The sequence below is a fragment of the Trachymyrmex cornetzi genome, unplaced genomic scaffold (genome assembly GCF_001594075.2).
Source record: "Trachymyrmex cornetzi isolate Tcor2-1 unplaced genomic scaffold, Tcor1.1 scaffold380, whole genome shotgun sequence".
NCBI lineage: Eukaryota > Metazoa > Arthropoda > Insecta > Hymenoptera > Formicidae > Trachymyrmex > Trachymyrmex cornetzi.
Genome location: NW_017298535.1, coordinates 333411 through 356851, shown reverse-complemented (window position 1 = coordinate 356851; position 23441 = coordinate 333411). Strand labels below are relative to the sequence as shown.

Below are 23441 nucleotides of genomic sequence, written 5' to 3'. Positions count from 1 at the left end.
GCTGATTGGACAGGAAATGTTGTCGTGAAAGGGCACTGCGAACTTGAGCGGTGCTATGTTTCAGTGAAACTTATGCGCAAAGAACCTTGACGGTTAATAATTAAATTATGTAATAATTATGTAACATTAACCCTTAGAGAAATCTAATACTGGCCAATATTGAAAGACAGTAAGTAATTAACTACTTTTTCAAATATTAAAAGCACTGTTATTTAGTACTTTTAATACTCCAAATAAGTAATTAATTACTGTCTTTCAGTAATAAATTGGTCAGTATTAAATTTTTTTAAAGGAGTAAAAAATGTGAACGATGAATTAAAAATCTATCGTTCTCGGCGAGAATTCTGGAACAAGCTTATTTTCGATATCGGATCAATAATTTCATAATTATGAACATTTTTTTTTCTATTTATTTATTTCTATTATTTTTTGTACTTTATTATCTATTATATTTATTATTAGTGGCTACATACTAATAATAAAAAGAAAGAAAATTTAGTAAATTTTAATACATATTTCTTCGAATTGTACTAAGTAAATATTTACTTACAGTAAATAAGTATTTACTTAACAAAAAAAAGATAATTAAATCAAATTAATTGGTTTTTGTATCAAATAAATATATGTTTACATTTAGTAAATATTTATTTAGAACTATTCAAATAAATATTTATAAAAACTTAATATTTTTTTCAGTTATAAGATTCTAAAAAAGGATCGATTATGGATTTATTCAGAGAAAACAAGTTTTCGTTCGTTGACAAAGAACGTCTCGCTTGCTAACGTAAGAGTTGTAATCTAAGTAAAAGGGTTGCAGAATGCGATGACCTGACGGCGAAGTCGGACTGTGGCCGTGAGTCAGGTCAGTTGGGTCGGGAACGTGATTGCGTACTCTAGTTACCTAATAATAAAATCGGGTTCAGTCTCGATCGGCAAAGTTTTTGTAGGTTACAGAAAGGCCGCGCGGAAACTCGCTTCTCTCTCCTTCGTGTCCTTGCCAGCACGTCCTCGCCATCGTCGGTCATGGCCAGGGGGAGGCGAGTTTCGTAGGGTAGTATCTGATGTTTCGCCCTATATATCTATTTTTTCCTCTTTTTTAAAATTTGTTTTTCTTTCTGTTTTTTCTTTCTTTCTATGGACATTAAAACCTTCTTTTTTATTGTCATTTGCTAGTTATAATAATGGCGATTACTCTATAAAGGTTCCAAGTAAAACATTGTTTTTACTAGTTTCGTATTGATCTCACGACTTTCGTCTATTATTCGTCGTGCACGGATGCGGAAATCGTGGCGCTCACTGAGGCTAAAAAGAGGACAGTTTCGGCGGAAGAACGTCTTTCATTTCGCAAATCGAGTCAAAAGGAATTTCGATTGCCTGGTGTCCCGTACTTTTTCGAATTTTTCTCATTAAATAGCTCATTTGGAGTGGAAACAATAAAGTACTGTAAGGTAGAAAGTTTCAATGAGGGCGATTAATTTCAAAAGTTTCTGAAAAGGGTAGCAGAAGGAGAAAAGAATTCATTTCTTTCGGAACGCCTATTTCATTTATCCTCTTTCCATTTTTTATATTTACCTTTCAATTCTTCTTATATTTCTGTATCCATATAAAATGAAAAGCGAAGTCTCTATCAATAAATATTAAAACAATCGACCTCGACGCTTAAATAATTTAGAGGCAATCATGAGAAATGATACGAACGCCAGCGAACTTCGTTTTCTAAAAGAAAAAAGAATTGGCACATTTTTTTTTAAACATACTGGGGAAAAGTTTGGTTGCACTAATTGGAATTCTGATTAAACTATAAAGATACAAATCAGATATTTATAGTTAAATCTATCAAACATTCTACTCGAGATAACCATAAATTCAATGACGATATCAAAACTCTGATTGGTATGATTAAAATGCATTTTATTTTACTTCTTGTATACAACCAGAACAGTTTTTTCAGATCGGCGCGATTTCGCGTTTAAATAAATTTATTGATAACAGTAATTTCTAAATTAACTGTTCTAAGCGCGTTTCTACTGTTTTCTTCTTATATCTCTGCACTGAAAAAAAATTGTTTATTTGACTAAATTAATTCATAGTTGTCTTTATTTCTTTCATTGGAGAATATATGTATTTAAGTCAAATATAATATGCTTCATTAAAAAATATAATTTAGTCAAATGTGAACAATTTTTTTCAGTATATATCCAGATAAAATGAAAAAAGCAAGGTCTCTATCGATAAATATTAAAGCGATCGATCTTAATGTTTGAATAATTCAGGAGTGATCATGAGAAATGATAACGAATGCCAGCAAGCTTTATTTTCTCGAAAAAAAAAGAAAGAATTTGACGGTACATTTCCTCGATTATCTTGCGTAATATCAGACCTTCTCGAATAGAAACAGCGATACGAATAGCTCGAGGAATTTGTTCCCGAAAGATCGCGCGCCGCTTTTGGCAGCACGTTGCATAATTCATTGAACGTTGAAAGCACGTTTACCCAAGGCACGAGTACACGATTTAGTTCCTGCGCGCGTTATGTAACGACGTCGATAAGTGGAAGTTGGGTGTGGGTATCCTTTGGATGGAGAAGGGATGGTATCGAGGAGGAATCGATTGCACCTGGAGCGTCTCATAAAAACCTCATTTTGCCCACGGTAAGGCATACGTGCTTCCGGTGGAATAGAATTACACGCGATAGTTGCGTCATGGATGAGATGTATTTCTGCTCCGAAGAATCTTAAAACACAATTCGCAATAAAGTTACGTCCGTCCTCGTAATTTCGAGATACTTTCAACATGGCGCAAAATGGCTGTACACTCGGAAATTGTAAACATAAAGATGGCAGGGTGTGATTAACGCTGGTAGCCATGTCGCTGAACGTAACGTTGTTGCACAACTCTATGCTTTTAAAAAAACCGATATTCTTTTTAATCGATACAACGCATTATCGATATAAGTACTTATACCATAGACTTATATAATAAACTACGCATTCACATCGCTCATTTGCTACAACAATAAGACAGCTAAAAAAAAACAAAATTTTCCAGATAATAAGTTCCTCAATGTTTTGAATGTTATTGAACCTAAATAAAATTTTATAATATTAATCTTGAAATGCAATTTTAGTGTAATATCTAAGTGTGAAGGAATAAAAATCTATTCTTTCTAAAATTTTTAGAGTGAATCTCGCTCCGAAGAGTGAAGTCTCACTCTATAGAGTAAGATTCTACTAAAAAAAATTTAGAGAATTCTTTTAAAGTATAAAATGCAGTTTTCCTGATAAAAATTTCATGCATTTTTTGAATCATTATTAGACAATTATATTAACTCTGTCTAGTAACTGATAAATAAAACTACCCTCAACGTAACTCTTAATTTGCAGGTACTGCGCATAAAAAATGCGCAAAATTTGAACCCATTTACTGAACATAAACAGGACAATAAATACGTAGTATTTTAACTGATAATAGATTAATAGATTATCTATTAGATAATCCATTAATCTAGTAATAATCTATTAATACTAAACTATAATTGAGTAGATATCTACACAAATTGCACATATTTTTATCAGGAAAACTGCACGCTTTAACTACTAAATAAAATTTTATCAAGAGTTCTTATCTATTTTCTACATATAGTATAACTAAAAAAGTATAATATGTAATACTAGACAATAGTGTCTGGGAAAACTGTATCGGTACACGCATTCTGCCAGAGTTTTTAAATACATATTTTTATTCTTTTTCTGCAAACAACTAAAAAATGATAATTTTTAATTATGTTGTGAAATGAGCGATATGTGGCAGCTAAGGACAATACATGAAGAACAGACATGTATTGTTTAGGTTAGTTTGTCTGGTAAATTTGTAATGTCAAACCCATAATTTGAATTACCTTTATTATTTCTATAGATTGTCATTGTCCTATTCAATATGTCCTTAATTTAATTAAAAACAATAGAGTTAAATAATTTAACTCAAGAAATTATAGTAAGTTTGATTTAAATTTAGTTAATTATTTACTAAATGTATACATTAATATAGATTTGTTTACTTTGAACTAACCAGAAATGGAGATTGAATCATATATAGAAGTAGAAAATAACAAAATGGTATTTAACTCAAAGGATTGGGTTACCATTGCTTCTTTGATATCTAACAGAATAATATTGGTAAGAGAGAGTAAATAAAATAATAACATTGGTAAGAGAGAGTAAATAATTGATCAGATACTTTCCTTGTACAATGTGCATATTGCACAAGGAAAGTGTCTGATCAATTATTTACTCTCTCTTACCAATATTGTTCCTAGGCGTCCAATGAAAGTGCGCAATCTATTAGATAAATCTATAAGACGCAAATGTACAATTTGACTAAAGATAGCTCTAGATCATCTTCAGAAGAATTTTCACGCGTTAATTTTAAATACCGAGTCATCAACTCTCACTAAACCGCCTACGCTTCGTCTACGAAAAAAAAAATATATATCAGTTACGTAACGCGTTGAAAGGCATCACCGAAAGCAGCGGAGAAGGAAAGCTATGGTCTTCGTACCAGAGTACGCTCTCTCGTGCAGCGAGAGGAAAGGGGTAGAGAAGAAGAGTGTGTCTTCGCTTCTCATAGCCGGGGTAATAGCAGTCGTTCGCTCGGGTAGGCATATCAAGCCTGTACTGCCTATCGCTGTGCATATTGTGTTTCTAGCTGCACGAGTGCAACAAGAAGGGGCGATGTTCTCTCGTACGAGCGAGTGAGAAAGAGAGTACGTGAGAAAGAGAGAGGGGGGAGGGAGACAGCTTGCTGCAGTCGGACCGAGCCGCGTCGAGCGGAGCGGAGCTCCCGATCAGCTGGGAGTCGCGCGGTGTTGCCAGCTCGCGCGCGCGTGACCCCCGGCTGCCATGGATCAATAATCGACCAATCCGGCAACGGTGCAAGCTACCGTCGGCTCTTTATTTAAACGTGCCAGTCGCTCGGCTCAACGTGCCGCTCTGGCGACCGTTTCTCTGGGTTTCTTCTCTCTCTTCTCACATTTTGTCGTCCTCCTCCTTCCCGACTTCTCTTGCACTCTCCCTGTCTTTCTTTCGATACACTCTCGCGTCTTCTCCAGAGTTTCTACAAAACTAAAAATCAGGGAAATTGAAAACGGTCAGGGAAATCAGGAAAAAGTCAGGGAATTTTGCAAAATTTTCTGGAAAATAATTCTTGGCTTTAAAGAATTTATGCATTCATTATGTCTACGCAGTTTTGAAATACTTCCAACTTAACAATAAAATACAAGCAGTGTCAGCAGGATTAATAGTAATTAACATTGCTGTTAAATTGCTCTCTGAATAAAATATTTGAAAGTTTCCACACATCAGGATAAATATAAAAAATTTCGAAATATTTTTTTTACTGAAAGTATCAGGGAAAATTATGTAATTTTGTCTGGAAATCAGGGAAAAGTTATCGAATTTTAGAATGAGGAATTTGTGACAACACTATTTTTATATCGCTTCCGGTGCTTCGCCGATTAGATTAACATTTTTGAAAGATTGATTTCTGTTCGAATACGTCCGGGGGCGTAGTTTGAACTTCTGGGAAATATTCGAACTGTCGGTTACGCTTTAGCTATTGTACTCGCGATTATAAATACCTTGCGCTGGGTATACGAACGCGCAGGAGGGAGGTATCAGGGCCGTAGATACTGGCCGCGGCCATTGCACCCGGGTATTGCTTCAACGGATGTAATTGTTGTAGGTCGCTATCGCGTTATACCGTGGAAGTTTAATGCTAGAAGCGAAGTCTGTAATCAGGTATATAAGCGTCGACAAAATTTTAACGATGTATTTAATATTAGAAATACTCAATGCTCTTTATTAATCCTTTCTATTTTTTAAATTAATATTATATTGTATAAAAAAGATGAGATTTTCAAATTCTTTGATTTTTCTATAATTATATCCTGACGAAATATTTGGTTTTCCATCACATTCATTTTTTTATAATAATTTTTTATTTTCATAAACTCAAAAAAGCCCATGCGAGCCGACAGTACTTTCTAAATTTTATGGAGTGGACTCTCGCTCTAACAATGAAAATTGAGCCAGTCTTGAAAAAGAGAAAAACTTCGTATTTTTATAAAGTCAATGAAGTTAGAAGTTATACAATTAATTTTCGTTTAACTATATGTATTTCACACATGTTAAACTGCATGTATTCTTTTCTCAAGAAATGTTCTGACTGCGAAACCGATATTTTACGCGCAATGACCCAGTATTATATTTATACGGCCTTATTTTGTGGACATATAACTGTCGGCTATGGATTTCCTCAATTCGTGTCGCTAAACCGGGAACAGAAAGTACACAAAAGCGAGGTATTTCGACATCGAGTCGCGGTGACAAAGCACGCGTTTACGATGCTTGCTCAAGAGTCGGTTGTTTGCTGAGCTTCCGGCTGGTTGCTGATAAGGCAATGGCGCACGGTCCCCTATTCATGCGGTGAAAACAAGAAAGTTTCTTGGATCATACACTTTCACGCTAATCCGATCGATTGCTCTCGCTAATGATGATCGCGACGACAAAGAGATGAACACGTCGACCTCGAGAAAAATCAACTTCCTCCGTCCTATAAACATCCTGGCTTATCGCCTATTCCGTGACCCATTTCTGTCCGCGGGGGGAAAAAAGAAGGATACACTTCGTCGCAAATAACTGTAATCCGCCGAGGTCGTTACGAGGATTCCTCGACTCTCCATCGCGCAATAAAATCAAATTGTGTTGAATGCTTTTGTGTTATTTTCCAGAAATCAAACTGCATCAGCCATTCCACCTACGCATTCGTTGTTAGCTCCGATAATAAATTTCTTTTATTTCCTTTAATTATAAAATATTTGATCGCATATTTTTCAAAGCGCATATATATACGCTTAGTGAACGTAAAAAGTATTCGTACAGAGGATATATTTTTTTTAAAAAGCCCTATTTTTAGAAAGTAAACATTAATTAGCAATTTGTTAACAAAGTAGAATAAAGTTAAATAAAGAAAGATAAACGTCCTAGTGACCGGACATATACTTCTGTTCAAACATTTACACAAAACTTTATATTTGTTCATATTATTAATCTCAAATACTTTTTTAAGTATAATATAATTTAATTGTAATCTTTAAATACAATTAAATTATAATACTGTAATAAAAACATTTGAGAGAGATTAATAATAATAATAAATTTTGTGTACGTGACCGAACCTTATATTTATCTTATATTTTCTAAAATTATTTTACTCAAAAATATGTGTATAATAATTAAAATATATTATCTTAATAAAAATAAATGAAAATGAAAAATTGTATTTGCACGCACATTTATTTGTACAGTCGAACAATAGAAATTTAGCTTTAAAAATTATAAACCCGGTTATTTTCGTAAAACTCTTTTGTTTATATTCAGAGAGAATGTATTCATTGTTTAAATTGCTAATTAACGTTTATTTTCTACAAATAAGACCTTTTTTGTAAAAATCTGTATGAATATTTTTTGCGTTCACTGTATATACTTTTTCAACAATCCTTTGTTTCCAATAAAGTTATTTTTGGTAAAATGTTCCGTATTCCTTCGAATCTCCGAAATTTCTTCGAATTTACGAAATTCTACTCTTTTCTTACTGCGTAGTTATTTATCTTTGTGTTGCAATTTTTTTTTGCGACTGTTAAATAATGAACGATCGTCGCGATTCTGCCGGGTGTTTCATCTTCTCGTCGGCTTTGTCTTTTTTGTTCATCGTGGCCATTTGTTACGGGCTTTCGTAGCGGCTTGCTAATTATCTTGCTGTTTAACATATCCCGCAAACATCTCACCTCTGTATCTTCTCTCTCGTACATCGAGCACATTCCTGCAAGACGTGCAGGTATCAGCGGAGCTGGGTCAAATTTAATCGCCAGACAGGTTTCCCCTCGGAAACGTCTTTGATGTTCTTAAGGTGCCAGAGAAAATCAGAAGCGCGTATCTTGCGAACTTTCGCACGTACAAGACAATAACCGCAATCAACAGAAAGTTTATTTTGCAATTGTTGGAAGTTTCCTTTCCTGAGAAAAGTATTCTGATCAATTATCAAAAGGTTCCAAGGATGGCAATTTGATGAGATAATTGAGAAACCAGACAGAATTTTTAAGGATTGATTGTGCATCTTGAAACGAGATAAAAATTAAAAAAGTGAGCAAATTTACTAGTTGGTGACCAATGAAATTATAAATTACCCCGGTAATATTTTTTGCATTAAAATTTCTTACAGGTTTTAAGGTGCTTATCAGTATCAGATTATTAAGTATTAAGATATTTCTAAGATGCCCCCCCTCCCCTATGAGGAGTATTATTAAATTGCTTTGTCAATTTAATTTCTTATGTTAATTGTCAATATTATTAAATTACTTGTCAATTTAATTTCTGATATTACTATTCTATTTCTGTTAGGATTGCGTTTCAAGACTGAAAATTAAATTTGGCGCGCAATTTATAAGATCGAATATGTAGTATATGTATAAATTCACGCCGAATTATTTAAGCATTAAAGATTCAACTTGACTAGTTGAGATACACTGAGAAAAATATTTTGATTGTACAAGAAGTATAAATAAAACGAATTCTGATCATATGAATCAGAATTCTGGTTATCGTAATTGAATTTCTGATTATGTCGACTAGAATGTTTGCTAGATTTAACTATAAGTATCTATTTGGTTGAATCTACAAGAATTCCAGTCGATGTAACAAGATTTTTTTTTCCAGTGTAACTGTCTCTTGCAATCATTTTTAACAAAAGTTTGCATTTATTCAATAACGTTTATTTAATTTACCTATCGTTGAAAGAAAAGAATTATTATTGGCCGTATTTGAAGTGAGAACAATTTTTAGAGAAGAAAAGGAAATCTGTTGCAAAAGATACATTGATCGTTGCAACCGTCGATTTTTTGTAATTTTTGCGTGCGCTTACACGCTGCGACGACAACATTCAATTAAATGCACAACCGCACGCGATAGCTTGTATGTGTTAAATTTGCAGTTCCTTTGGTAACAATTGAAGTAAAAGCTGTTTCATATACCAGACGAAGCAATTTGATTATCACCGAATCGATATTTATGGTTACGGAGATACGTATCTGAGTCCGATAAAGCGCTGAGCTACGCGAATCGAGCATAATACGTTTACTTGGTGCTGAATTTAATCTTTAAGTATTTGTTCTTTTATTTATGAAGATTTTCATTAGTGATATCAAACAGTTTTAATAATTAATGTACGAAGTTGCCTAATTTTAAGTTCCCTCCGCACTAAGAACATTAATCACAGTCGTTCGTATTTCAACTATTGCACGTTTAATTTCGCAATCTTTTCGCTTTCGTTGTAAACACATGTGTATCCCATGATTGCGATAACACGGCGAGTGGTACCGGTTGCTCCTCGGTAAAGTATGTATCTATATATATTGATGAATAAAAGTAGACTTCTCTTATCGGCTCTGCAGAAATTACAATTCTTTATTTAAAAATTTTTCTATTTTATTAAATCTTTTCATCAAATATGATTAGATATATTGATGAATAGAGAAGTAAATGCCTGAGAATCTTGCGAAAAAGTTAAAGAAATTAAAATTTTTTAATTTAATCTGAAAGTTTTCTAATTTTATCAAATCTTTTTATCAGATATAATTATATATGTATATTGATAAATGGTAGCAGCCTCTTAACTGCTTTGCAAAAATTAAAATTCTTACCTTTAGATAATTAAAAAATCCTATTTTATTAAATCTTTTTATCAAATATGACTAGATATATTGATAGAAGCAGATGTCAAAAATTAAAGAGATAATAAAATTTTTAATTTAATTTGAAAACTTTCCAATTTCATCAAATCTTTTTATCAAATATGATTATAATTCAACGTTTTACAGTATTATCTTGATCTTGCTAAATAAACAATGTGATAACAATATTGATACAAGGTGTAAAAATTTCAAACGTGATGACAGGTATATTGTTTTTGTTCGTAAAATAATTAAATGATCAGAAAAATTGACTTTGAAAATCCGATGATTAGAAAGACTTCATGCGTTCGGGATCCGACGCAGATGAATCTAATATCTATTCATCACGAGATTGACGTTCTTATCGTTGGCAAACACTTGGCTTCACAAAGAAGTTACGTTTACGATCGCGGAGGTGTTTCAATGAGCGCGACGCGGGAATGGCAAGTGGTATTGTCTACTCATCGGCCATTAACGCGACGCTAAACTGTCAGTCTCAATGTTAAGCAAGTGCAGTTGTCCACCCACTTGTATTACGTAGGTTAGATGTGCGTGGTGCGGAATAGCAAGTATTCCACTTTTATTTAAGGTCACACGAGAGAGACAAGCCGTATTTGGAGTCGTTCGTAAACATGTCTCCTTTCTTCGTGCGATTTACATCTGAAAATAATTAATTCTTAACTGTGGATGTATACTTTTATCGTCCTTGTGGATATGTCCTTGTTGATATGCCAAGTCTATTTTTAAATAATAGGAGACTATCCTGAAGGCTTCTTTTAAGTACTAAAGAAAAATAAAAATAATTGCTCTATTTATGTTATCTACTTTGATATTTAGAGGGAAATAAAAATAATTGTTCTATTTACGTATTTATTGCTATATTTTTGGATTCTCCTTTTTAGATAAAAACAAATTAACGTATAATTTTGTATAGGAGAGTGAGAGAGAATCCACGTCCAAAAATACCTAAAGATATCAAGTATCTAATAAAGAAGTAGATATTTATTACTTTTATATGCTACTAAGATAAGAACATAATAAAATAGGTCGAGCGTAAAAAGAAAATGTAAAAAAAGTATGAGAGAAGATCTTCTAAGCTTAGTTAGCGTCGTCATTTAATTAGAGTCATAATCGCGTGGGTATCGCAAAGAGTGAACTATTATTTAAGAACGTAACTGCGCAAGAAAATTTTCCATTGCATGAATCTCGTGAAAATTAAGTTCATAAATCAACATCTTCATAATGCAAAATGTGAAAAGTAACATACAGTTGTTCTATCTTTAATATAATTTATTTGATAGCACATTTAACTTTATTAAATGCTTTACTAAGCATTTTATATAAGGCGATTTAATTGAGACCATAACACACTTATGAAATATTTCTTTTATGCGCATTTTCAAGAGATCATTGCATCGTCAAATCTTCTTCTGTTGGCAATCATATTTTTACTCCTTTTGTCTGCAATTTGGATCGTTTTTATCCAGCTAAAATTTTTTTACTAGGCTTTCAAAAAAATTCTGGATTACTTTTCGACATTATATTATTTAATTATTACATAGTTTTTTAACTCAAATGTTAATTCAATATTAAAATCTTTATTTAATACAAATTGATTTAAGTAAAAGAGTGAAGTTTGAGAATGAAATTGTGCTCGTACTAAAAAGAAGACTCAGATTTTAGACGGAGAGTTAAAATTCAGGAAAGACTTTGCCTTTCTTGACACATACAAGATAACCGGATTTTGACAAATATTGATGATATTGCAAACATTATTCATCACTTGTCATCTCTTTAACGATTTGAGGAAAGCGCAACACTCCAAGGAACACACAGAAGTTAACAAAAAATCAAAATGACTTTATTTTGATCCTTAATGTCAATAAATAGTCAAATTTTATATCAAAAAGTTATTAATTTTGACTTTCATAACGTCAAAGTCATTTTCACTTTCTATTGACTAGTACGTTTCTTGAACGACTGCATGAAAATGATATTGAAAATTACTGACTTAACATTGCGATACGTTAGAACTATTGCGTTGCAAATGCAGTTAAACAAGAATCGACATCGACGGCATGTTATCGCGAAATGCAGACGTGCACACGTGCATCGTGTTTCTCCTGGAAGCCGTTGGATTCCTTCCATCATGGAAGAAGCCGCACGAGCTGGCCGAGCTGGCCGAGCTGGTTCAAGGTCGTTGTGTGGCGCGCACATACACGCATACGCACGCAGAATTCTCGTGACTAGTCGTGACAGCCTTTCCCTCTTCCATTGATCTTATTTTATTTATTCGATCGGAAATCACCTGAAGACACATATATGTATATCTGTTTTTCCTGTGTTCCGCGAGATTGGAATTTTCGCATCGAAAAGATCACATTATTGTATTATTTTCCTGTAAATAATGCAGTAATAAGTAGTATCTGATAACGAAAGATTACCGTGCACACGTTTCACCATACCTTAATTTAAAAGATTACCGTTCATAAAGTTACTTAATTATGAAAAATTAATGTGAACATGTTGAATCGATAAGGTAACTGGTTGTTGCATTTTTAGTGGAATGCTATTGAAATAAATCGTTGTTATTTTATCGATCAACAATCTTTTTGACATTAAAGATCACGACATATAAAAAAACGTAAGATAGTAAACTAATCGGCCAATCATAGCCGAAAAAAGCAGCAGCAAATAAAAAATGTTGATTTGCTTACGTTTTTCTATGTGCCGCTAGTTTAAATGATAATCATAATAAGAATGAAATCAGAATTAAATTGAGAATTAATGAGAATTAAAATAGAATTCAAAAGTTTTTTAGTATAGCATCATATATTTTGCTTTTCATTCTCCTTTTGTATTTTTATACATTTTATCTTTTATTATTTTTATGTTAATTTTTATCTTAATTTAATTTACTTACCGCCTTTGATAACATACCTTAATCCCTATATTATATTTAAGTATAAATATTATATTCAAATATAAATTGAATTTAAATCATTGTCAAGGAAATCTAATTTATGCAAATATCACTCTGTCAAAGAAGAATTTTATCGGGAACAGATTTACCGATTTTATCAAATTGACGTTTTGGACTCAAATTAGGCCATCTTTAGTATTAATATCAATCTTCATAAGTTTAGGCATTTATACATGTTTATCTGAAGAGCGCAAGATTAAGTTCAGATAAACATGTATAAATGCCTAAACTTATGAAGATTGATATTAATACTGAAGATGGCCTAATTTGAGGCCGAAACGTTTATTTTATTGTTAATTGATAGTAATATAAAATTTTATCAGATTGGTTTATTGATGAGGATCCATAGCATGAAAACGGCTCTCTCTCTCTCTCTCTCTCTCTCTCTCTCTCTCTCTCTCTCTCTTCTTTCGCGTAAGAACTTAAAATAACAAGGGTTCAATGATTATACTTTGCAATTATAAACGATGCCGTTTTCGTCGTGCCAGACGAATTTATATGCAGTTCCCCTACCGCTCCCAATCTTCGGTCGCGGATGTTTGTCTCGAGGATGTTTTTGAAAGTCATATGATAAGCATCTATGGTGATGTTGCCAGCCGATCGATACTTTGCCAAGAAGCTAATAATTAAACTTAATTTAGTAAGAAGCTTCTTCTCTTCGGGTTTTAATCGAATTTCGACGCTTACGCCTAGCTAACGTTATATGCACATATCTCAAAATAGACGCTGCAAAATGTATATCCTTGAATTGAGTGTCTCATCGCAAGAATTAAACGATGCATCATTTATACATTGCAATCTTGAGTAGGAAATATCTTTGAAGGATTTGAGAAATTTTAATATCAGTATATAAAGTTGAAGTTAAATATAAATATAAATATCAATATCATTTCCGTCTGCAATCTGGGTCTTTTTTGGCACAAGCAAAATTTCACTCTCGCGTTAAGTAGAATGAAAAATTGGATCCCCGTGAAATAAATTAGTTTTTACACATAATGCAGTTTATAATGTCACATAATGCTTTTAATAATGAGTAGTTTTTTTGAATTATGATGTATCCAAGATAAGTACAAGCTTTTTTATATATACCATAGCTCAAAAATTATCTATTATTGAACTTTGTGTCTGTGACAACTTTTGTTCACTACATTATAAACTGTAGTATATATGAAAATTAACTCATTTCACCGAGACCCAATTTTCCATGTAATTAGCGTGGGATTAATTCTCTCAAATAAAGGAGTTTTTTCTCCCCCTCCTAAAATATATTTTTTTTAACTATTTGATAATGTAATACAGATAATGAAAGTAATCTTGAATTTTTCCATATTGTTTGAAAGAAAAATCAATAAAAGAAACTTGGGCTATGGTCAAGGAAAGTAAAAATATAATCGTAGATGGAGGGTTAAGGAATTTGAGAAATAATTCATCAATCTTGCTTCGTTCGAGATGGTATTTCCAAGAAAGCGCTTATTTTAAATTAACGGGAGCATTTCCATGAAAATACATTGCGAGACAGCCTGTATTTGGTGCGCGTCGTAATTGAAGATGGAGTACGTGCGATCGCTTTACGCCGCATCATGATATACATCACGCGAGAAGAAAGGAACGAGGTGACGGTTCTTTGACCATTAATCGCTTAGTACCGATTCCTATCTGCTCATTCAGAGTCGCTTCCGTCTTTGGCACAATGGCTACGAACGCCGAAGGTCGTGCCGAGCTTCTGACCGCGTAATATTACACATTTTACAGCGTTAGCACGTCGCGTTACAACGAGTTCGCGGCGGGAGTAAAAATATGTCGAAGCGATCCGAATTAAATTAATTTTTCATTCTACAACTGTAGAATGCTCGTCGTTGAAATAAAAATGAGTCATTCAATACTCTGAATGAATCTCGAATCGCAGCTGTTTCTGCTATTAGAAGAATTTCATTGTAGAGTTATCAAATGTTGATTGAAATAGTTTCAATTAAATGTTTAGCTGATATAACTAAAAATATGATTTTATTTTTTTAATATTTAATAATTAATATCAAACAGTTGGTTATAATAACATTATATTTGATAATTATATTATATTACAATTTGAAATAGAACCGAAGAGAGAATAACTTTAAGTATGAAGAATTCCTATTTTCGGTCGAAACAGATCTTAATGCTTTAATTATATCGTATTTTTTTTATTATGTTATTATTACATTATTATATGTATTATATTTATGCTACATTATTTATTATTGTATTTGATATTTATTAAATGTGTAGAAAAATAAAATTATTTTCATTATATTAACAGAATATTTGATTGTAATTATTTTATTCAATGTTTGATAATTGTTATCAGATTTTTTTTGTGGCCATCCATGATCTTACAGACTACAATTTGTAATGTTTTCTCTCTTTCTGGTTTCCATTTACAATCCAATTTTTCACATCGGTGAATACGTTGAGAATCGTTCTCTAGAAGCTTTTATAATTTTAGAAGCATTTATTAACCTTTTATAATTTCACGCCGAGTTGGAGTCGACGTAATCCTTTACGTAATTTTTAATGATAATTAGTATCGGTTCATGATTACAATCATCAAATTATAGTTATAATTATAATAATCCAAGAAATTTCATACATTCTTCGAGATAATAAAAATTCTTTAATTCAATGTTATAACTGCTGATTGGATTGAAAACAAAATGTTTGGTTTTCACTCATTATTGAGAAACAATTTCGAGACTATAATGTTCATTTTTAACTTTAATCTCGCTTTGATTTATTCTTTATCTTTTATAATTTTTAGAACTAGGAACAGATAAGAAGTAAGTTAAACCGAGATTAAAGTTAATCTACATTGTGATAGAAATAGACATATGTCGGTCGAACTCGCATTTCCTCTCGAATGTCCACGGAAAAATTTTCCAGATCCAATGCTATTACTTTCCGATCTATTATAAAATAAGATTAATATACAGATAATCATATTTATTGTCTGCGGAAGAATATTTTACTCTTAAATAGAAAATTCTTAAATCTAAAATAAAATGATCTTAATTCTTGAACATTGATTTCATGCCAAATACTATGGCACCAGCATTGTTATAATGTTGGGTAAAGACTTATTCTAAACGTAAGAATATATAAATTTAATTTATATACGTATTACCTTTGTCTTATATAAGACAATAAAGTCATTCTCATTTAATTCAAAGAAGGAGAATCGGAATTAATAATCTAATCTTAATATTATTTTATTTTTATGTTGCAAAAAGTTGCGATAAGATTAAGTACGTCAAAAAAATTTTTATTTCATTATCAGAAATTCTTTTTGAGAAGGTAACGATTGAAATTTGTCTTTCGTTATTTCTACGCACTGAGATCTCCGAGAATGCCGAACGCGTACGTTACACGTAACTCTCTAAGTAGACCGTGACGACGGGGATGTTACTTCACAAGTAACTGCCTCCTGACAAGGAAGAGGAACTCACTGCCGAAAGTATAAAGTTAACGTGGCTTCGAAGAGGCTTATTCACATCGCGTATCGAATATATATTCTGCCTTAGTCTATAATTCTTAATATTATTACCAGACGATCGTCAGTGAACAATTTTTCCTTTTCTATAAATGATAATTGTTATTCATTAATAACAGAATGGTAATAAAATTATTAATTTAACAGCTCTTTAGCTATTATTGATTTTATGACAATTTTGTCACTTTTTATTACAGCAATAAGAAAAGTTCTTTATTAAATATTAATTATTCAATGATAACATTAAAAACTATAGACTCTTATGTCTATTATTTCTACCAATGTATAAAATTAATTTTAATCTTAGTTCAACTTATTCTCTTCATCTTTTTGTAATACTTAGAACCAGAAAGAGATGAAGAGTTAATTAAATAAAGATTAAAGATAATTTAAAAAGTATAGATTAACTTTAATCTACATTAGTACTCTTTGTAGGCACATATATTTTTATTTACTCCGTAGGTAGGTACTCTCGGTCTTTTTTGTTCAGCTCAAATTTCTTTACCGTTCTAGGTTTTCAAAAAATATAAAAAATAATTCAGGATTACTTTTCCAACATCTTTGTTACATTGCCAAATATAGTTGTTTAACTCAAATGTAAAAATCTTTATTTAATAAAAATTGAAACCTGTGCCAAGAAATTTGAGAGAAATTTCGCCTGGATCAAAAAAGATCCAATGTGCATGAAGGATAAAAATTAAACATTGATAAAAACGATTACAAGAATTAGGAAAAGAGTAAGTAAAATCTAGATTAAAGTAATCTTCTATTCTACACTGGTAGAAATAGACAATAGTCCTTAATCGAACGACTGTTTACATTACGGGATCGTAAGCTTGTAGAATCGATACGAACCATTTGTTTTTTCGGTCGCCAAAACTCGTCAGTCGCTTCTTTCTCTCTTTCTCTACCATAACAATGCTTTCGGGAATGAGATAAAAAAAATAGGACACGTTTGCTTGGCGTGTATATACAAGAACTAGTCGGGCCTTCGTAACGATAAACATCGTTTGGCGCGTCTTATCTCGCTCCGAAATTATATAACTTTCGTAAGATCTGAAGAAAACCGACGTGCAATTTGCGATATTATTTGATGTATAACGTTGAATCGCGTTTGATATGACACGTACATTTGATACGTACGCTGAGTCACCGGAAAGAGAACGCTCGAGAACCTTATGCGACTTGGAAGGCACGTTGAAAATGCGTGGAACACTCATTTGGACGGCTCCCATTACAGAAATCTAATACTGACCAATTTATCATTGAAAGACAGTAATTAATTACTTATTTGACGTATTAAAAGTACTGAACAACAATGCTTTTAATACTTAAAATAAGCAGGATTGTGGAAGTTATTTTTTAAGTTACTTATAAATTACTCTTTAGATTACTTTATATATGTTATAAAAATTCAGTACAAAAAGTAATACGAAATTGGAGGAAATGATAAAATATAATGTATAAAGAGAGAATAAAATACCCGAACTTATTGTACACAATTTCTGTAATAAATGTATATAAGGTAATTCAAAAAGTAACTTATAAGTAACTTGTAAAATAACTTTCTCAACTTTGAAAATAAATAATCGTCTTTTAGTATATTAACCGATATTAGGTTTCTGTAAGAAACGAACGAGCTAGAAAAGTGATATTTCTGACGCTCTCGAACCCGAGATAAAGAAGTGAGCCCAAACAGAAATTCTTGTTCAGGCTTATTACAAAATTATAAATTCCTCTTCAAACTGAACAACTTTTTACGTTGAAAGATATATCATCGTTGTGTTCAATCACACCGATCATGCGTAGTCATCTCGACCAGCTTTGAAACGAGAAATTTAAAATCGAAGGATGATATCTTATGAATAGACTGCGGAACTTTATGCAAATACTTAACTGAATATTAACTATCGGATAGTTTTAGCAGTCAATCATTGTTCGTTAAAGAATTATTAAAAGGTGAAGTAAAAAGATTGAGATTGCCATCTGTAAATTTACAAAATTGCAAAATATGCATTTTATGCAAAACATTCAGTTAAGTATTTTGCATAAAGTTCCGCAGTCTACTTGTAATGAATGTAGGGAGTCAGTAGGGATCGTTGGAAACGCACTACGTGCTTCGTATATTCATTCATCTAACTCTGGTTCTGAGAAAGATATTCGAGTATTCTTGTTCTGAGTCACTCTACTCAACTGATTTTGTAGCGGCTCGAGGTCGAGCATCGGCCTTTTTCAAGTCTAGCAATATCAATATAAGGGGCCGATTCTATTACTCTTAACGACAGTCGTTGATGTTGCGCAGATATTATGTAGAATAAAAAAACTGCGACATCAACGACTGTCGTAAAGAGTTACAGAATCGGCTCCATTAGTTGTCTTAGCAGAAAAGCAGCTTTGTAACTGTTATAAGATTTTTTGATATACTTTTAGTTCCTCGATGGATCTAAACGTACAAAAAATCTAATCTAAAAATTATATTAAAGAATTAAAGAATACAACAGTTGCAAAACTATTTTTTTGTCAAACGTAGAGTCTGTTTTCTGTAGCTGAATCAGTATACGCTTTTAGAACTAAAAACGAAATAGATATATGTTCGATATTTGGCGAGAAAGAAAGCTATAATGCAGTTTAGTTTAGAAATAAAAAAAAAACAGGTCTATTATGGTGTGGCGTGCATGTTGCGACTGTTGCGAGAGAAACAGTTGGAATGGCGTCGGTCGTCACGCTAAAACTGCCGGAAGGATCTCACAAAGCAGTCGCGACGATATCACCTGTCGAAAGTACGAACATGGCGAATTTTGACGATGTCGACGTGAGAGCTCGTCGCCGAGACTCCGCATCGACTTCAAGGAGGGATTAGGGAAAAAGATGCTCCGTAGCGATTGATGGCCACGAGACGAGAACAATTCGTCGACGTGATAAGCGGCAAATCGTACTGTTGTCGACTCGTTGGCCTCGTTCCCGACGAGAAGCCACCTCGGAGATGGCCTACGTGATAGACAGCCGCACCCTAACCAGTTTATCGTGGGAGGCATACGAGAAAATTCGAAAGCGTTCGAGCCATACAGAATAAAATTGCTAGCACACGGCTCGTCCGCCATGTTCGTCACGATCGAGATAATAGGAGGCATTAATCGTGAGGATTCCACAGGAATTCTCGTGAATGCGTCTCGCTTGCAATTCCTGTGAAATCCTCTCGTTGGAATTCCGGCGAGAAATTCCGCGGGTATTCATGAGGATTCCGGGAAAACTCGACTCGTGGCAACAATGGCGTCGTTTGCTGATGTGGCCGGTGTGTCGAGAAACGTTCTTTGTTGCAGCATGTTCGACGAACGGAACGACGCGATGGCGCGGTGCCGCCATCTCTCGGCAACAAGTGGTACTAATTATGACTGCGCCTTCTCACGTTGGATGGCGCCACGATACTGAATTTTGCCCGCGCGATTGTATATATTTATATCTAATTGTAATGTTTAATTAATATATATAATATATATAAATTAAAAATATTATATGTATAATATATATATAAATTACATAAAATATAAAATTATTTGATCAAATTGCAATTAAATATTATGAAAATATTTATAAATAAGTTTTTAATTTTATATATACAGGTTATTTGCTACAAATATTAGAAAAAAAAAATCATACATTTTATTACAGTTAATAAACATAAGGAAACAGCAATATTTTTGAATATTTAGCATTTTTATATATTAAAATTTAGGATGAAATTGTATTTTAATCCCTCATTCTTTGGCCTTACATTTTAGTTTTTTATTACCTAAGTCTTCAATCCTAAAATTCTCATAAACCGCGTATTTTGAAATTGTAAGATATATGGATAATCAAGAGAGTAATAAAATTAATTTGTACATACGTTATGTATTTCTTTTTGCAGTGTACAGATTTTGTGAAAGCGGGAGCTAAGCAAGGATTGACGCCGTCCGATGTCGTCCTGGCCGCCGATATTACTTTCTCTTGCGTGGCTGACCCTCAAGCTGCTAAGGATGTAAGTATTTGTTAAATTCAAATGTCATTCTTTAAAAGTAATCTTATCCTTCAAAATAGTTCATTGTATATTTATCGTGTTTAAATTTTTTTTAGATGGTCTTTGGTAATTGTGGTGTTCTAACAGAGATATCGCCAGATAAAAGCTACGTTGAAATGACTGGCATTGACGCAGAGACATCTCAAGATATCGCCGAAGCGATAAATGGCAAAGGTGGTCGCTATCTTGAAGCACAGGTACAAGGAAGTAAAACTCAAGCGCAAGAAGGTACTTTGGTCATTCTTGCTGCTGGAGATCGGTCACTTTTCGATGAATGCCAATCTTGTTTCGAGGCAATGGGCAAAAATAGCTTCTTCCTTGGCGAGGTCGGCAATGCTTCCAAGATGAATCTTGTACTTCAATTAATGGCTGGTGTTACTCTGGCCGCTCTGGCCGAAAGCATGGCACTAGCGGATCGTGCTGGACTTCGGCAGAAAGATATTTTAGAAGTCCTGGAGTTGACATCTTTAGCATGTCCGGCAATTCTTGAAAAAGGCAAAGGTAGATGTCAATTTGTTTGATCACTTATTTTATTCACGTCTGCATTAATCCTTAGTCGAATCAACATAATACCAATATGCAGTTTTCTAATAATTTTGATAGTAAAACATCACTAGTAACTTACATCTCTAATAACTTTATAATTTATCTTTACGTAGGTCTTATAATTTTTATTTTAATAATCATATATTTCAATAAATATATAACAATAATCGTTCTAATGATTACCTGTCCTGGGTTCTACAAACTAGTTGAGAATTAATAGAGTCTGCGCATTAAATTCGTAATTAACATTATTCTTAATATTCTGCTTTGCAGCGATTGTTGAAGGCGGTTTCCCTACTCAGCTACCGTTACAACATATGCAGAAGGACCTGCGACTGTCGTTAAGCATGAGCGATCAATTGGAGCACCCATTACCATTGGCTGCCGCAGCGAACGAAGTGTACAAGCATGCAAGACGTCTGGGATACGGTGCACACGACGCTTCGGCTGTTTATATTAGGGCCAGGTTCTAACGCAGCATACGCTTCGTGTTATCACCGAGCTTCTTGATATTTATTGCGATACCTGACGTTGTTTCCCGCCGCTAACAGGGAGAAAAAAAGGAGGAAAAGAGAAAGAGAAGAAAACATCATACATAAAAAATATAGTCGTATATTTTTGTTTGGTACATGATTTCAAAAGATATATACCCAGATAACACAAAATTGTCTAAAATTAAGATATAAGGTCTTTAAGATTCTTAGCCAAAGACATTTTATATCTTAATTTTGGATACTTTATGTTATTTTTATGCGCTATTATTTGTGTAAACATTTTACCGAAAATAGAAAACGCAAATGAAATTCAGTAAGGCGGTAGCGAGTCGTAGGAAAAAGTTTGTCGATTCGCGTCGCGAAATAAAATGCACAGAATTTGTAGGATTATTTTTATTAATCTCAAATTATGGCATTGACAATATGGTTTATTGACTGTAATCAATGATTTCAATAGTTTATATTATCAATTTGAACAATATTCTTAAGTAATAATTCGAATTATTATTTCAATAGTATTATTAAGTAATAATTTGGATTATTAATTAAAGCAATATTTTTTTTTTCGATGTAGCGACAATTTTCCGTGTACTTGTCGACGAAGAAATTATTTTTCTTCATATACGGACGGAGGAGGAGGTTTGATTAACGTGCTCCCGAGTTGCGTCGATTTCGATCGCGCGCGAGACGCCCACTTGGCTCGGTTTCGAGAGATTCGGGACGAAAGAAAGAAAAATGTGCCTTACGATACCGATTGAAGAAAAAAGGCTTAATAACGTACGTGCGATGGCCATATTTAAAGTGGCTTTATGATAAACGATTACACTGTATTGACGTGAGATTAAATTTGACAAAGAGGTTGACGAGTTCGATCACGACAGTGATGTTCACAGATATGAATAACAGTAGCTACAGGGAAGTGTAGAGATCGCACGCTTTTACGTGGTGCAATTGCAAAGTTTAAATTACAACTACGCGATATCTTAGAAGCCAATCGGAGCGATAACGGCAAGAGGATTGATCTTTCCTCTCGTATTTTCGTCTTCTTTCGTCTTCTTTGCTTTTATTTTATAGACGCACTTTTACTTTCATTATTTTTCTTGAATTTGTATATCGCACTTTGTACAACGAACAGACGCACTATGTTATCCTACGTTGTTTATCAATGAATTAGCTGATCTAATTAAAGAATTAGTTAGCCATTTTTCTCAAGATATATCGGTAAACTATATGATCGTCATCGAATTTGTCTGTGTAGAAAAAAATCCTTCTGAAATCGTCGAGGAGTTCGACATTCGATTTGAAAGAGAAAAGATATGACGTTTGTGTTTGCTAATTCGGCTCACATTTACCGACGTTGCTCGACAAGCGGCGCATTATAAATTAATAAAAATATAGATAAGACATCTGTTTTTTAGCCAAACTTCTTGCATAGTTCATCTTTTTTCTTTTTCTCTCCGATAAAAGTAAAAGAGAAAGATGAAATATGCTTAATGCTTGTTCTTTTTGCACTATTCAGCTTTCCTCTTTTTTCCCCTGTTAAAGAAGAAAAGATAAAAGAAAAATAAACCGTACAAAAAGTTTAGCTAAAAAGAACAGGCTTAAAAACTAGGGAGAGCACTATTTAGAATAGATATGTGTATATTATATGTTTTCGTATCTTTTTATCAGTAACGTTAGCGGTCTGCTCTCCTTGAAGATCTGGCCTTGAAAACAGCAGCTAAACTGTACGTTTGGAGATATTTTGTACTTTTAGTCATTCCAGTTCTGAAAAGAAAAATTTCAATATCAAAATCATAAGCCGAGCACAATAATAAAATATGAATAAAAAGTATATTGATGAATAATTTTTGCGGGTCACTTTCCTAAACCCTAGCGTTGCGCGTTCAGTATACAGGAGTTTACTTTCATACGAGCATCGCGTGTTCGACAGACTTCTCGGAATGGTCTTCAGGACGATTTTCATTTCCTCGTACGAGACATACGATCATACGATCGCGAGAAGAAGAACCTCTTGACGACGAGGAGGGAAATGAACGAGCGAAGCGTTTCCGT

General features: G+C 33.1%; 1 protein-coding gene across 1 annotated transcript in view; it reads left to right on the top strand.

Annotated features, from left to right (window-relative positions):
- Ndf (Nucleosome-destabilizing factor) overlaps positions 1-21547 on the top strand; it is a 47471-nt gene extending 25924 nt beyond the window's left edge. Inside the window, exons 8-10 of the mRNA XM_018511567.1 lie at positions 20197-20307; positions 20403-20847; positions 21166-21547. Coding sequence (XP_018367069.1) covers positions 20197-20307; positions 20403-20847; positions 21166-21365 — 756 coding nt within the window. The 3' untranslated portion in view covers positions 21366-21547. The remainder of the gene's footprint in view (positions 1-20196; positions 20308-20402; positions 20848-21165) is intronic.
- The last annotated feature ends 1894 nt before the right edge of the window (positions 21548-23441 follow it).